Source organism: Lithobates pipiens, unplaced genomic scaffold (genome assembly GCF_037356315.1).
Source record: "Lithobates pipiens isolate NorthernLeopardFrog02 unplaced genomic scaffold, aLitPip1_a1.2 Scaffold_3, whole genome shotgun sequence".
In the NCBI taxonomy this organism is placed as follows: Eukaryota; Metazoa; Chordata; class Amphibia; order Anura; family Ranidae; genus Lithobates; species Lithobates pipiens.
The window spans coordinates 81,165,596-81,181,714 of record NW_027507790.1 but is presented as its reverse complement, the minus strand read 5'-3'; the positions used below and the strand labels follow the sequence as shown (position 1 = coordinate 81,181,714).

The 16,119-nt window shown below is 43.3% G+C and overlaps 1 protein-coding gene across 3 annotated transcripts; it reads right to left on the bottom strand.

The window, feature by feature from the left end:
* Positions 1–1,218: 1,218 nt before the first annotated feature.
* Positions 1,219–15,327, bottom strand: MTRFR (mitochondrial translation release factor in rescue). 3 transcript variants are annotated; one of them, XM_077461907.1, is made up of 3 exons: positions 15,292–15,327; positions 3,266–3,532; positions 1,219–1,816 (listed from the first exon to the last, which is right to left on the bottom strand). In XM_077461907.1, exons 1-3 carry the CDS (start codon positions 15,310–15,312, stop codon positions 1,601–1,603), a joined length of 504 nt encoding a protein of 167 aa, XP_077318033.1. In that variant the 5' UTR covers positions 15,313–15,327; the 3' UTR covers positions 1,219–1,600. The 3 variants fall into 3 exon arrangements, with proteins under 3 accessions (XP_077318033.1, XP_077318034.1, XP_077318035.1); XM_077461908.1 differs by lacking the exon at positions 15,292–15,327 and adding an exon at positions 13,458–13,523; XM_077461909.1 differs by lacking the exon at positions 15,292–15,327 and adding an exon at positions 13,454–13,498.
* Between the last annotated feature and the right edge of the window lie 792 nt (positions 15,328–16,119).

The window sequence follows — 16,119 nt, the reverse complement described above, 5'->3', positions numbered from 1 at the left end:
CAGCCGTGCCCACCAGAATTTTTCGACCCTCTGCTGTTCACGACCCTCTGCGCTGAGATCCTCCCTATGGCCCCTTTAAGAAGTCCTGCGCCTAATTAATTTAAGGCTTACAACAGTTTTGTTAAGATTACCAAAAAAATGATACAGATTCAGATGATTTCTATTAGTGCTACATTCAGAATGTGTCACTATAGCTGCGACAAATTCCAAAAAAATGATCGCTAGTTTGTAGCTAATTTTTAAGACCAACTACCTGCAACAACACCACCACATAATGTTTTTTGCAGAATATAATCTTACTGGGCTCCTAGGGGGCCATGTGAAAAAGGCTTACTAATCTTTTTATTCTTCCTTCTAAGACTGGAGATTTGGGGGGGGGGGGCGCACTTAAGACTTGTGGTTGAAATACATTTTTAGAACCGCCGCCCCAATAACCTTCAAAGACAGTGAACGTGGTGTGTACATTTCGAGGTTGTGATGCTTTGCTTCATGCCCGAAGAAAAAACTATCACTCCTAACACGTGACCCATTCAAGTTAATGGGAAAATAACGCAAAAGCAAAATTACATGGTTGAAACAGTCTCAAAAGGTCTCCGAGCATGGATTGCTTTTCAGTGGTTCAGCAGCTTAAATGCAAGCTTAGGTCTGATTGCTGGACATACTAGACTTGCTAGGCTTTATTTTAATTCTTTCTTCTGTAAAATACAGCATGGAGGCAGTAACAGTTGTAATTTAGAATAGGTCTCATGTGTCACAATAGGGGTTTCAGGATTACCAGATTTCTGACAAAAGGAAGAAGGGTGGACTTGTGCAATATAGAAAAGTAGGATTACAAACTAAAAGCACTGAGCAGGTAGTCTTTGCTCACTGTATGAATATATTTCCATACTGAATATATCGTGCCTGTAGAGCAGAATACCAGCCAAAAGTGTTTGGGTAGCTCATGGAAGGGTTAGAACTTATAAAAATATGTAAACCCAACATTTAATTTTCCTGATATGTGCCTGCTGTATCATGTACTTGTATGAGAAAGTATCCTGTTCTCTTTGTACCGCTCCATATATGTGAAATCTCTGGTGTTCCTGCCAGTCCCACAGCTTTACTACTAAAACCTTATCACACTAGGCATGAGAGCACAGGGTGGTTAGTTCTAACTATACTCTCCTCCAATGATCCGACTTGTCCTTTTTATATTGGTATTATCTAGCTGCACATGCATTTAATAAAACATATTTATAGTTTATTTATGACAGAACAAGATGTAAATTCAAACAAAAGGAAAAATATTATTCACAAACCGTTTAAAAGTCTATATGACATTCTGAATTTGCGCCCAGCTCAGATCTGACTGCAGCTTGTCAACAGATTGGCAGCAATGTACAGACATGATTGAACTGACAAAGAACATAGTATTTTCTGTTTGGTATAGAAACATTATGATGGAGCTTTTATAATAGGTACTGTACCTTTAGGGTCATCCCCACATACGGTACTCAGTTTGGCAATGAATACCATGTTCATCTGTTTTATCCAGTTTTTTTTTTTTTTTTAATCAAAGAACAAGTCAATCAGCCTAGGATCCATGTGTACGTCAGCTTTATTATTCAGTATTTTCTAATCTTTTCATCTCCTTGAGAAGCCTTTTCTTTTCTAGGGTTTCCCTGGATTTTTTCTGCTTTTCTTGTTTCTTTCTTCTTGCTTCTTCTTTTTCCTTGATAACATCACTGTTTTCTCCTTTATACAAAACATCCAATTTTTCCCTGAGGATGCCTCTTGCTTTCATCCGATTTATCTCACAAGACCTGGTCTGATGGCACTAAGCAAATAGTTTTCTTTTAGGTCAGAACAGTTAAAATTCTAGTCAGTAATATACTATTTTATACCTGTACCCAAAAGATATATTTTATTATTATTGGTAGGCTAAACTAGAACTTAAGAGAAGTTTGGGGGTTTTTGTTTTCAAAATCATACTTCTAGATTGTAAGCTCTAACGAGCAGGGCCCTCTGATCCCTCCTGTATTGATTTGTATTGTAAGTGTACTGTCTGCCCTCATATTGTAAAGCGCTACGCAAACTGTTGGCGCTATATAAATCCTGAATAATAATAATACTTGCCTAGGTGGATGCAGCATCATTCCGATGCTGCATCTGTCCCCTGCTGCCTCTAAGACTGAGAACCAAGTGATCAAAGACCACTGAACGCTCGGTTCTCAGATCTCCGTAAGCAGAGAGCTGGTAACTGTCAGTCTCTATTCTGCCACCCCATGCTCACTGGAGTTAGTTTAATAGTAGGGGAGTTTAGAGGGTGGTTTCTGTATGCCCCAAATATCGAATACTGTCAGGATAAACAGTGTTTACAAGAAACCAGTGCACACGAAGCCTTATACACAGATACCCAACTTGCAGGCCTCCTGACTTGCTTCTGTAGCCTAAAGATCAATATGTTTAGCTTTCCTTTTATTCCCCTTAGCTAAAAAATGAGATGCCAACCTGCAATTCAGTGTTCTCTACAACTGTCATTCTAAAAGGCCCATACACACTATCAGACTTTTTGACAACAAACATGCAAATTAGCTGTTTTGGAGCAACATCCGACCATGTGTACGCTCCATTGGACAAACTTTTTTGGTTTTCATCTGACTTTTGTTGGCTGTGCGAACGGACAAACTTTCTGGCAACAAAAGTCCGACGGAGCAAAGTCTGATCGTGTGTACAGAAAACCATAGGACTTTTGTACAAAGTACAAGCAGGCATGCTCAGAACCAATGCAAAAGGTCAGACAACAATACAGAAGTTGACCAAAGGTGGCGGTAAAGAGCAGAAAAACCACGTCATTTGGTGAAAGTTGGCTGAAAAAGTCCTGCTGTGTGTATGCAATACAAGTTCAGGGCCGATGCCCTTTGTACAAACTTTCCCTTGGATTTTTGTACAAAGTCCTATCGTGTGTATGAGGCTTAACAAGCAATGCTCGTGTGGTTGTACACTGTGGTGGACACAAGTGACGTTGCATTTTCTAATTAATAATACATTTAACATATCACCCTTTGGACGACTATGGAACCAATCTTTTAAATTCAGGATGCTCACCACTCTTCTAATAAATATTGGTGTTGTTCACCAAAGGGGACACTTCGCATTGTGCAAGAAACAATCCTTCTTGGATCCTATGTAGTTATGGACATTGCAAGCACCAAACCTATACTTGTGTCTTACTCTGCACCCAGTCAACATTTCTTTAATAAAAGTTTACTTGTATAAATGTTACCTTGACAACAATTCCAGATGGAATATGCTTTAGCACTACACAGTTATTGGTTTTATTAGTAGCTTGTCCTCCTGGACCATCTCCTCGAACAAACTGTTCTAATAACTCCTTATCATTTAATTCTATTAGATCCATAGTTGAACTCTTTTTTCCTGCTCTCTGTGCCATTACACTTGCACCCAGTGGACTCAGGAACTTGAGCTGCCGACTCCATGGTTTCCGAGACAGCTGAGATAAACAAAATATGACAGAAGCCATGGATCGCATCTGTATAATAAAGAACAAAATATTAATAATAAATATCTTCTAAAACACTAAGAATAAGGTCTACTGATCCCACTTACAAATACATATAAATTATTGAGAACAAAGTGTTCCAGTTAATATTCTGATTTTAGTCTTAAGTTGTTTTTATATTATATGTCTAAGTACCCATAGGGATTTATTAAACTTGGCTTGTAAACACTGGCATTTAAAAACATTTGAAGTGAACACCAGTAAACATTTTAGTTTTGTTTGCATAGAATGGAAAAAGGTTACAACCTCTGCTAAAGAAGAATCTCAGTCCTCTTTTTTAGATTAAAAATCAGCAGTTACAAATACTGTGGGTTTGGGGGGGGGGGGGTGTCAGTCCAATCTGATATAATTCTTGCCTAGGTGAGAACTGCGCAAATAGGAGCGGGTACCTGTCAGAAAAAGCTCCCCCCCCCCAAAAAAAAACACCAATTTTGGATGATGAGCAGAACTTTCACGTTTAAACGAAGGTCTACTTTAACCACTTGCCAACTGCTGCACGCCGATATACGTCGGCACAATGGCGGCGGTGGGCAAATGGGCGTACCTGTATGGCGCCTTTAATTGGTGGGGCTAGTGGGCGTGCACCCGCTGCATACTGCGTGACCGCCAGCCTCCCGCCGATTGTGTCACAGAGCCGCAGAATGAGGAAGTGCCTATTTAAACAAGGCATATTCCTGTTCTGCATTGTGACGTGATCGCTGACATGTGAGTGGAAACTCATCCCCCCACCGTTAGAATCACTCCCTAGGACGCACTTAACCCCTTTAACACCCCTTAGAGTTTAACCCCTTAACCAGTGTCATTTACACCGTAATCGGTGCCTTTTTATAGCACCAATCGATGTATAAATGACAATGGTCCCAAAATAGTTTCAAAAGTGTCCGATGTGTCTTGCAGTAAAAATTGAATATTGCCGCCATTACTAATAAAAAAAAAACTAATAAAAAAATGCCATAAAACTATCCCCTATTTTGTAGACGCTATAACCTTTGCGCAATCCAATCAATATACGCTTATTGCGATTTTTTTTTACCAAAAATATGTAGAAGAAGAATACATATGGGCCTAAACTGAGGAAAACGTTTTTTTTATATATTTTTGGGGGATATTTATTATAGCAAGAAGTAAAAAATATTGCTTTTTTTTTTTTTTTTTAAATTGTCGCTCTTTTTTTGTTTATAGTGCAAAAAATAAAAACTGCAGAGGTGATCAAATACCACCAAAAGAAAAAAAATATTTGTGAGGAAAAAAAAGACATCAATTTTGTTTGGGTGCAACGTCGCATGACCTCGCAATTGTCAGTTAGAGCGACGCAGTGCCGAATCGCAAAAAAAGTGCTCTGGTCAGGAAGGGGGTAACATCTTCCAGGAATGAAACGGTTAAATCGCAACCTAATCAGTAAATGTTTTTAGTCTTCTCTTCCTTTATCATCACCCGGTGAGTTAGCCAGTAAGTCTATTTCACCTCCCTTTAGCACACCAAGCTGTCTAGCAAAATTTAGAGGGTTGACACAAGCCATTCGAGATGGACAGAGGTGCTTACATTGATCAGCTATTATATATTTATGTAAAATCTTTATCCCAAAAATAAAACAAAATGTTTCTGTAAAAAATGAAAACACAAAATAAGTTGACTGGATTCCAGCTTTATATCCATCTAAATCAACTAGTTCACCTATAGTCTTAAGACAATGGTGGTGTCAAAGGGTATCTCAATTCCTCTTTACTAGATAGAGTAGTCATCCTAAGCCCTTGTACACACGGTCGGAGATTCTGACAACCAAATCCGTCGGATTTTGTCCGAAACCGTTGCATACACACGGTCGGACAAAATTGTCGGAAAATCCGACGTGATTACGTTATTTCATTACGACAGGACTACGTTCATGCTAGTAGCCAATAGCTTTGGTGTGGGAATTTGATCTGAGCATGCGTGGCACTTTGTCCGATCGGAATTCTCTACACATGATCGGAGTATGTCCGATCGGAGCATTTTGTCGGAAAATTTTACCGGCAAGTTGGAAAAGTTGGTCCGTCGGATACTCAGATGGAAACCGTCCGATGCAGACCACACACAGTCGGAATATCCGACAAAGTGGTCCGATCGGACACATTCCGTCGGAATCTCCGACCGTGTGTACAAGGGCTAAGACAGAAAGGGCTTTTAATTATAGCAGCCGACCATCGACTTTGAGGTGTAAGTCAGGGCTCGACAAATCCCAGACACCAGGTCGCGACAGCGACATGAAAACCTATGGGCCCCTGCCAGCCCACCCAACTGATCTTCTCCTCCAATCCCTGTGCTCAAGGCCAGAACAAGGGGCAGGGGGACAGGAAAAATGTCAGCAGGAGAGGAGAGAGCCAGGAACTACTGTACTTCCTGCCTGTAAGATTTGAAGGGTGCTGTATGAGCTGGGAAGGGAATAATAATGAGGGGAGGGGGATTTGTGCTAGAAGAGAAGGGGTTCTACTAGTTGGGGAGGTGATTTATGCTAGGAGTGGGGATTTGGGGGAGAAGATTTGTGCTAAAAACAGGGGTTTGTACTAGGAAGGAGGATTTTGGGGGAGTTTTTAAGCTATGAGTGAGGTTTTGGGGGAGATTACTTTTTTTTAAACATATTGACACCAGTCATTGTCCCTGATCACCGCCACATCAGTCATATGATGATGCTGTACTGCACTGGAGACAGTGTGTTTAAAAAAAGAAACACATTTTATTACATTTCTTCATTTTCAAAAATATTTGGACAACTTCAAAAACTTGCCATGCCTCTTACCAATTGCCCCAGACTGTCTACTTTCCAAAAAGGGGCCATTGGGGGAATTTGTACTGTCCTGCCATTTTAAAGGGCCTCAAGAAATGGTATAGGCCATCAGTACATTAGAATTGATCAATTTTCAAATGTATATACCATATTTTATACTGTAGACCAGGAGTAGGCAACCTTAAAGAGGTTGAGAGCTACCTGAACAATATGGGAGAAGTCAAAGATCACTGGGCACATTGTTACCTCCTCACACCTGATTTACACCTCTAATTGCAGTACTACCGTGTCGCAATCATGTGCATTGGACACTAATCATGGGTTTAACCACTTGCTTACTGGGCACTTAAACCCCCCTCAGTCCCAGACCAATTTTCAGCTTTCAGCGCTGATGCACTTTGAATGACAATTGCGCGGGCATACAACACTGTACCTAAATTAAATTTTTATCATTTTTTTCCCACAAATAGAGCTTTCTTTTGGTGGTATTTAGTTACAGCTCGGAGTTTTATTTTTTGCTAAACAAACAAAAAAAGATGCAAAAAAAAAAACAAAAAAAAAAAATCATGTTTTAATAGTTTGTTATAAAATTTTGCAAACGGGTCATTTTTCTCCTTCATTGAAGTGCGCTGATTAGGCGGCACTGATAGGCTGCACTGGTGGGCACTGATGGGCTGCATTGGTGGGCACTGATAGGCATAGTTAAGGCGGCACTAATAGGCACAGATAAGGCGGCACTGATGGGCAAAGATGGGCACAGATAAGATGGCACGGATGGGTGGCACGGATGGGCACTGATAGGTACCACTGATAGATAGGACTGATGGGCACTGATAGGTGGCTCTGATAGGTGGCACTGCTGGGCACTGATGGGCGGCACTGGGGTGCAGCACCTTTGAGGCAGATTGTGGGCACTGCTGGGTGGCACTGTGGGCACTGCTGGGTGGCACTGTGGGCACTACTGGGTGGCACTGTGGGCACTACTGGGTGGCACTGTGGGCACTTACTTTTATTAAGTGGGGCACTGCAGGGGGCAGGTGGTCGCTAGCAGGGCTGGCCGTGATCGGGACTGATGTCCTGATCACGGCCGCCGTTGATCGGCTTTTTTTTTTCTCCTCGCGCTGTCAGCGCGAGGAGGAATAATAGCCGATTACCGGCTCCGTTATATCACATGATCAGCTGTCATTGGCTGACAGCTGATCACGTGATAAGGGGTCGACCCCTTGCGCGGATCGATGATCAGGCGAGTCTCATGGACTCGCCGATCACAGAGCGCGCCGCGCGCGCCCCTCAGGGGGCGTGCAGGGCGCTCGTACACGGGACGACGTCAATAGACGTAGTCCCGGAAAAGGAGATCTGCGCTGTAGCCGTCAATTGACTATAGCGCGGATCTCAAGTGGTTAAATCAGGTGGTGAGGAGGAAACATATTGCCTCCTCAACACCTGTCAAACACACTTTAATCGCTTTTCAAGGGAGCAGCACCTGCTGCACTTGTGAATGAGCCTTTAGTTGCATTTGGCAGCGGCGTAATGCTCGTTCACACATATAGCTGGGGGTGGTAAAAAACCCCTATAAGTCTGCTTTGACACTGATATGCTGCAATTGACCTGCACCGTGGGTGCAGTGCATCTGCGACCTTCCTGGGTTAGCTGCGCTTTGCCATAGACTTCTTTTATATCCTGCAGGTGTGGTGCACTTTCAGAAATTGCACCAAACCCACAGTATAATCGAAGTCCTTGGCTAAGTACAACAAACCAACAGGAAAGCTGCAAGTACACTGCACCCGCCGTGTGGGTAAACCGCAGCGCATCAGTGTGAAAGCAGCTCTATACTATTATGCTTCATATGGACCTGAAGATTTCTTATTTTCTGCTGGCACCACTCTGGAGACTGCTAGCTGGGATAAGAAGTGGAGTGTAGTTGGTATCACTCCACATGGGACAGGAGCGAGCAATACAGAGGAGGCATCGGCTTATGCGGCTCTTGCTCCCTACTACAGCTCCAATTTTACAAGTAGTCCCTCTGCATTGCATTCTGTTTTATGCTCTAGGATGGAGGGTCAGCAAGCTTAGACCACGATCTACCAGTCTGTGACCTACTGGTTGCTGACTCCCCTCTGTAGATGCTATAACTTTCACGCAAACCAATATACACTTATTGGTCATTTTTTTTAACCAAAGACGTAGCAGAATAAATTTTGGCCAACATTTATGAAGATATTTGATTTTATTGGATATTTTTTTTTTTTTTTCAACAAAGCACATGTTTATTGGTAGAAAATAAGTTACAATCAATGTGGTTACAGTACAAATCATGCAGTATGCCAAAAAAGAACATCAGCTAAACATCCTCGAATACAATACCGTAATTGACTATTATATGTGACATCGTGACTTTTGTCACTGTCCAGTCAGGATTATTTAGATGCGTTCCATCATCTTCCCACACATGCTTACATAACTAATTGTTGGTTTACAGATTTAACCAATATTCCTTGACAACACGGGACAGTCTTTGCTTCCCAGATAGGTGTGTACAGGTATCAGTCTACTGAACACATGTATCCAGGCTGTCCAGACACCTATCCCAAATCCTATTATATTTGGTGGGGCATACCCGGTGCCGGTAGATTACTTTTTTATATGGCAAGGTAAGATTTATTTCCTCAATCCAAGCCCGGAGTGTAGGGGTGCGGATCTCATCCAGTGCCTTGCCACCAGCTTCCTTGTACTAAATAAAGTTTCGTGCAGGAAAGTGGTTAGATACTTGTCAATGTTAGCGTCCTGAAGTAAGCCCAGCACACAGGGCTTTGGGTCTAGTTGTAGAGGTGAGCCCATGTGGTCGTGAAGGAACGTGATAACTTGTGCCCAGTATGTTTGGATCACTGGGCAGGACCATATTAAAGGGTAAAATGTACATGGTCAACCAGCACATCTGGGACACATTGGGCTATAGTTAGGGTGATATTTAGTAATTCTCATTGTTGTTGGGTATGATTTGTGAATAATATATAATTGGGTCAGGTGCTCGGACAACCTGAGGAGATGCTCTCTTGGTGTTCTCTAGTATCTCATCCCAGTCTGACTCTTCTATGGGGCAAACATCCTCCTCCCACCTGACTCTAGCGGTATCTGTGATTTGTGATACCGAACGGGCTCTCAGAATATTGTACATGGTTGATATCATTTGAGATGGATTCTCTCCTATCCACCAAGGGCAAAGTTTGTGGGTTTGGAAAGCCCTCCGCAAATTGAGTTTGGAGGGCATGCCTCATTTGTAGGTACCGGAAAAGCATACGAGATGGCAGTTCAAACTCTTCCTTCAATGTTTGGAAGTCTCTCCGAGCGGAGTAACAACTTGATACAGGTATAGTATCCCCTTAGTGGCCCATAGGTCAATGTCTGGAATCAAGGTCAGTTCTTTTAGTTGGGGATTGTGCCACAGGGGTGTGTGTGCATGAAAAAAGTTAGCGCCAGTAATCATATGCGATTTATCCCAAATCCGTTTATGATGGGTAAGCAAAGGGCCTCGGTTATTGGCACCTCATCCTCTGAATATTACCTGTATGGGGGAATGTGTGCTATGGCCCGAGCTCTCATCAAAGTTTGGTATCTAAGCCCGTCAGATTTATGTAGGTGGTAAAGGTGTGATAGTTGAGCCACTATGTAGTATGAACGAAAGTCTGGGAGGGACGCTCCTCCTGACGAAGTTGGGTTCCTAAGGGTAATCCATGCTAATTTATGTCTGTTGGGTCCCCAGATGAAGGTGTTAAGAATGCTATCTAGTGTTTTGAAAATTTTAAGAGGGATTAGAACTGGGGAGTGCCAGAACACATAAAGGAATTTTGGTAACAGAATCATTTTGGTACGATTGATCCTCCCTGTGACCCCTAATGGGAGACCCGACCAGCCTTGCGTATGGGCCTTTAGGAATGGAAATAGAGGCTCTATTTAATGTAATCCCTAAACTCCCTTGTAATTCATACCCCTAGGTATTGGATCTCGGATACTCTATTCAATGGGAGGGAGGTCAAGCAGCTATCCGGGGGGAACAAATCTAATGGCAGGATTTGTGATTTGGACCAATTTATATGCAGGCCTGAGTATTTACCGAATTCCTCTATGATCTGGAGGGCAGTCCGCAGAGACGGTCCCGTATTTTCCAAATAAAGAAGCGTATCATCCGCATATAAGCTTACCGTCTCTACCAGAGAGCCCCTCCGAAGACCATGAACTTCTGGGTTTGTTCTGAGCAGGACAGCTAAGAGTTCTGCTGCCAAGGCATATAATAGGGGGGTTAGCGGGCAGCCCAGTCGAGTCCCCCACCCCAGAGGGAAAGGATCCGATAGCCATCCCTGTACCGCCACCTGAGCCTCTGGGAAATAGTGTAATAGATTTACCCATTTGATGAAGTTTGGGCCGAATTCAAAATGTCTAAGGCATGCCCATAAATAACCCCACTCCACTGAATCGAACGCCTTAGTGGCGTCTAGCTCTATCACAGCTCTCGCTCCTACTGACTCATAACAGGCTTGGAGATTCATGTGGAGGCGACTGTGGTGTTTTTCCCAGGCATAAATCCCGTTTGGTCCGGGTGAATAAGGCATAGAATAACTTTAATAAAGGCGGGTAGCTAGTACTTTCGCTAGAAGTTTAATATCGGCCTGTAGCAACGAAATTGGGCGATAGGAATCGGGATAGTGAGGGTTTTTGCCTGGTTTAGGGAGTACAATAATTACCGCTTGTCTTAGGGAGTCAGGGAGGGTTTCGGATTCAAATATATGGTTATACAGCCTCATGAATTTAGGAACCATTACCTCCGAGTATTTGGCATAAAAGTTCAATGGTATGCCATCCTGGCCTGGGGCTTTAGCTGGAGCCAGGGATGCTATTGCTATAGCAATTTCATCCTCATTAAGGGGGGCTTCAAGATCAGCGACTTGCGTTTCGGATAACTGGGGGAGAGGCACCCTCTGTAGGTATGCCTAGGTCTCAGGCTCAGTGGCGGTCACCTAGGGGGGAGTATAGATTGGTGTAATACATATGAAATAACTCTGCCACCACCGGTGGATCAGTTACAGGTATGCCCTGTGTGTTTATTAGGGAAACGACCACTGGGGGCCTAGAGTCCTGATGGGCCAAGTATGCCAGGAGCTTACCTGCCCGCTCGCCCTGCTCAAACACTTATTGCCTTGTAAAGAAAAGCTTTTGTTTGGCCTTTTCATAATGTAGTTGATTGTCTAGAAGATGCAAGGGAGCAGTGAGGATGGATAGTAATTATATCCGTAACCCAGGAATGAGAGAAATGCCCATATGTAGCACCCAGGGTTCCTAGGTCGCTTCAAAGTGAACTGTGGTGTTTAGTAGGATACTAGTCCGTTTTTCTTGGGACATAATCCATTGTATTTTGTGTTTGGCAACTGAGAAGGAGACCTTGGGTTGTTTCCATGCTTTGGCTATTGTCAGCTTGGCACCTAGTAAAATAAAGTGGATTAGTTTGCGGGTGGATTTGGAAGTCTTGGGGAGATCTGCATCAAGAAGGGCATTGTAATGAAGTTTTTTTTACACCTATTTACATGATGTCCTGATTAGAGGAATTTGTTTAAGGAGGATCCTATTGGTGTTCATGCAATCTATCTCCCCATGTGTATGGTGAAATCTAAGTGGAGGATTTTCAAGCGTGTTTGACTGCTTTTGATTAAGTAGTCCACTCATTGGGGTAAGAGTCAATGTGAACCTTCCCAGCACTTTCCTTTGTGTGGACCTACACCTATTGGACTGTTTTTATCAAGATGTCATATTTTCTTAAACATTGCTAATTTTGATTAATGTTTATCGCTGCACTGTGATTTATATACATTTTTATACTATTAGCTTTGTCTCCTACTGCTGTGAGCCCAGTGTGTGATTTATAAAAAATAAAATAAAATGCAGTCCATAACTGAATTCAGAGTGCCGTTCATGTGACCGGCTGCCTCTCTCCTCCTGGCTGACGTCAGTGGGGAGAATCTCAGCCCCTCTTGCTGCAAATGTCAGATGGGGAGAAGAGAGAGGCGGCAGGTCACGTGAGTGCTGAGCATCACTCTGAAATCAGGTATAGAATGCATTTTTTTTTTTAAATAAATCACACACGGGGCACACAGCAGGAGACAAAGCAGATAGTACAAAAGAGGTCAGAATGACTTAACAATCACTTTAAGACAAACCCTATTAACACTCACGGGGTGCTTTTATTTATGTAAAGCCTTTATTCCGAAGGAATTAAAACTGTTGAACTTACACCGGACCCTCTTCCCATTGCACCTGGTCCAGCTAACCTGGAGTCCGGTGTTCCCCTGCACTGACAGATCGCATTGCCGCTGTACCGATCCAGGGATTTGAATTCCCTGCAGCTTTCTCTCCTCTTCACCTGCAGTGACAGGATGGGCTATGTGGGTTCTGATTGGTCGGCATTGCCCATGTGAAGGCCCTGACCAATTAGAGAAACCTTTTGGAGATTAAGCTGCCTGGGGTTTTCTAAGCCCTAATGGGGAGGCGGCGACCCGTTGTCTCCTAGCGTGTAATTGCTGCACTCACCTTACAGATTTTTCTGTAAATTTCATAGTGTGTTTAAGGGTGCTAGGGTATGTAACACTCCTCCCCCCCCGACAGTTCTGCTGTCCAAATGTGCCCCCTGTGCTCCTTCATCCAGAGTGTAGGCACTCTAATACAGGAGGTGTGTTACTGACCACATCACCAGGTGAAAACAGAATGGGAAATCCAAAAAACAGAAACCTAATGCAGCCATCACATGTAATCATTGGTGGTAAGCTGCAATATATTACATTTTGGGTTTAATACCACTTTAGAAAACAATCTTACTAAGCTAAACATGGAGGCTGCTAACATCTCATTCTTATTGGCTGTCATGATAATGATCTGGTTGTCAATACTTTGAGTTGCTCTGAAAAGTGCAGATAAGAGTTCCCTGAAACTAGAAAGCATTGAAGCTCCTGGATAAACAGGACAGTCAGAAAGTCAGCAGTGGAGTGCTCGATGCCACACAATACAGCGTGTCACTTTGGTCATAGTAATGAGAACATGAACAGCAAGAGACTCTTCCTAGCAATAAGACAACAATGACATACTCACAAGGCAGCGACCACTTCCCAGCCACTAGACAGGGACCCGGAAGTGATAGCTGTCAAGGACAGGAAGTGGGCGGAACATACACTGAGTGCTCTGTAACCTCGGGGATGTTTTGGTTGTTGTCGTTTGGTGGGTGTATGTAGGGGGGAGGGTTCAGTGTTAGTAGTAGTGCAGAGTTGTGTGCAGTGACAGTGTTGTAGAGGGTGCTGGGGGAGATAAATGGCGGATTGGTGCTGTGTTATTAGTAAATAGGGGTGCATTGAGAGTATTACAAAGGTGCTAGGTTATTAAAGATTCGGTGTCAGGATCACAGGGTGACACGAAAAGGGGGAGGGGAGTGAAATTTGACTTTCAGGGAGCCTAGGTTTATTATAAGGTCACGTGGGGTGCTGGATGTGTAGGTTTATTATAAGGTGAAGTGATGGGTGCTGGGTCTCTAGGTTTGTTATAAGGTGACGTGCGGTGCTGGGTGCCTAGGTTTATTATATGGTGACGTGGGGTGCTGGGTGTCTAGGTTTATTATAACGTGAAGTGGAGTGCTGGGTGTGTAGGTTTATTATAAGGTGAAGTGGGGTGCTGGGTGTCTAGGTTTATTATAAGGTGAAGTGGGGTGCTGGGTGTCTAGGTTTATTATAAGGTGACATGGGGTGCTGGGTGTCTAGGTTTATTATAAGGTGATGTGGGGTGCTGGGTGCCTAGGTTTATTATAAGGTGACATGGGGTGCTGGGTGCCTAGGTTTATTATAAGGCGACGTGGGGTGCTGGGTGCCTAGGTTTATTATAAGGCGACGTGGGGTGCTGGGTGTCTAGGTTTATTATAAGGTGACGTGGGGTGCTGGGTGCCTAGGTTTATTATAAGGTGAGGTGGGGTTCTGGGTGACATGAATGGTCTGGGAGAGGGGGATGGATGACAGTAAGCGCAGTGTCAGTTCTGCTGGGTGACAGGATGTAATGAGTCTGTGCTACAGGTTGGGTGTGACTGCAGAGTAATGGAAGCTTGGTGACGGGTTCAGAAGGGGGTGCTCTCTCCTGTTGCAGCATCATTGATGGAAAAGAGTGCTGTGTGCATCCGCAGGGATTCGAATGAGGAAGCACACTTGCTCCATGTACGCTGGGAGCGTCCTAGCAAAAAGATGGAGCCCAGATAGCTATGGGAGTTTTTTTGGCAACGTTTTTGGAAGTGAGAATGCATCACTAGAGGGATCACCAGCAGAAGGAAGGAGGTCCTGATTCCCCTATATAGATCTTTAGTGAGACCTAATTTAGAATTCGGTGTCCTGGAGACCTCACTTACAAAAAGATATTGATACAATAGAACGAGTCCAGAGACTGGTAACAAAAATGGTGAAAGGTCTGGGGGATAAAACATATCGAGAGCGACTTCGGGAACTTAATATGTACGGCCTGAGGGAAAGGGGAAGCATGATTGAAACCTCAATCATCCCCCAAACTTCAAGGGGGTGAATAAGGTTCAGGAAGGCAGTATTTTCAATATGAAACCAAAATCAAGAACACAGGACATGACCTCAAACTAACTGGAGAAAATTTCAAAACGAATCTTAGAAAGTATCATTTTAATCAAAGGGTAGTTGATGATTGGAATCGACGACCAGCAGAGGTAGTGAGACAATCAACAGTAAATGGCTTCAAACATGCTTGGGACAAACACTGACCTATACTCGGGCAAAAAAAAAAATTGGGCAGACTCGATGGACTACTCAGTCTTTTTTTTCTGTTGTCACTTTTTTATGTTTCTATGAAAGGAAAGGCAAACAGCCTACAAGTATTGCATTTAAATTTTTTTTACCTTTTTAAAAGCTGCTTGGTTTTTTCTTACCTTGAGACCCCCTGACTGCATAGGCTGTTTTCTTGGTGAACAAAGCCTTTAATACCTACAGCTTTCTGGGTTGCTGACAGAAATACAAATAACAGCAGAGAGGAGGTGCGGGCTGTTCGCTCTCACTCCTGTCTGTATACAGTTAAGACAGAACACACAGTTCAGACTGTACAGTGTGTGATTACCTTCCCCTATCTCCACCCCAGACTGCTCCTGTCCTAGCAGCAGAGATTGAGGCTCTGTTCACACATATGCAAATTGCATACGTCTTGAACCACATCCAATTTGCACGATGTGAATCGGCAGCCTTCTCTATGTAGTCGGTGTTTATGTGCACTCGTCCACAGTAAGGATACAGTGAGAAGGCGGCAAGCGGTTATCTTGTTACACCCACCAGAGTCTTGCATTTCACACTTATTTTTAACAGTAAACTCAGCTTATATAGTGAAATACAGTATTTAAAAATCCATCTGACTGTTTAGATGTTGAATTTTAAAAGCAGCAGCAAGCCTGCTGATCTCGCAGGTTTGCTAATCTGATAGAACACTGCTGCTTTAAAAAACCAACATCAAAACAGTCTGACGGATTTCAGAATACTGAATTTCACTATATAAGCTGAGTTTACTGTTAAAAATAAGTGTGAAATGCATGACTTGACCATGCTTGGTGCTCGGAGTTCACCCAGGTGTGTTAGAACAGCGAATGAATATTCGCTTTCCTAACACTGAACCGCCTCTCTGCCAATGGGGTGCTCGGGTCTGTTACCCATCACCTGATTGGCTGAAATGACAGGCGCTGTGATTGGACACCTATCAGTGGCTGCAATTG

Coding starts and splice junctions, on each gene's coding strand:
- MTRFR (XM_077461907.1), bottom strand. CDS start 15,312: ATGCAGTCAGGGGGTCTCAAG. Junction 3,533..15,291: donor TGCAGTCAGGGGGTCTCAAG/GTAAGAAAAAAC, acceptor TTTATTATACAG/ATGCGATCCATGGCTTCTGT. Junction 1,817..3,265: donor CATCTGGAATTGTTGTCAAG/GTAACATTTATA, acceptor CTATTTGCTTAG/TGCCATCAGACCAGGTCTTG.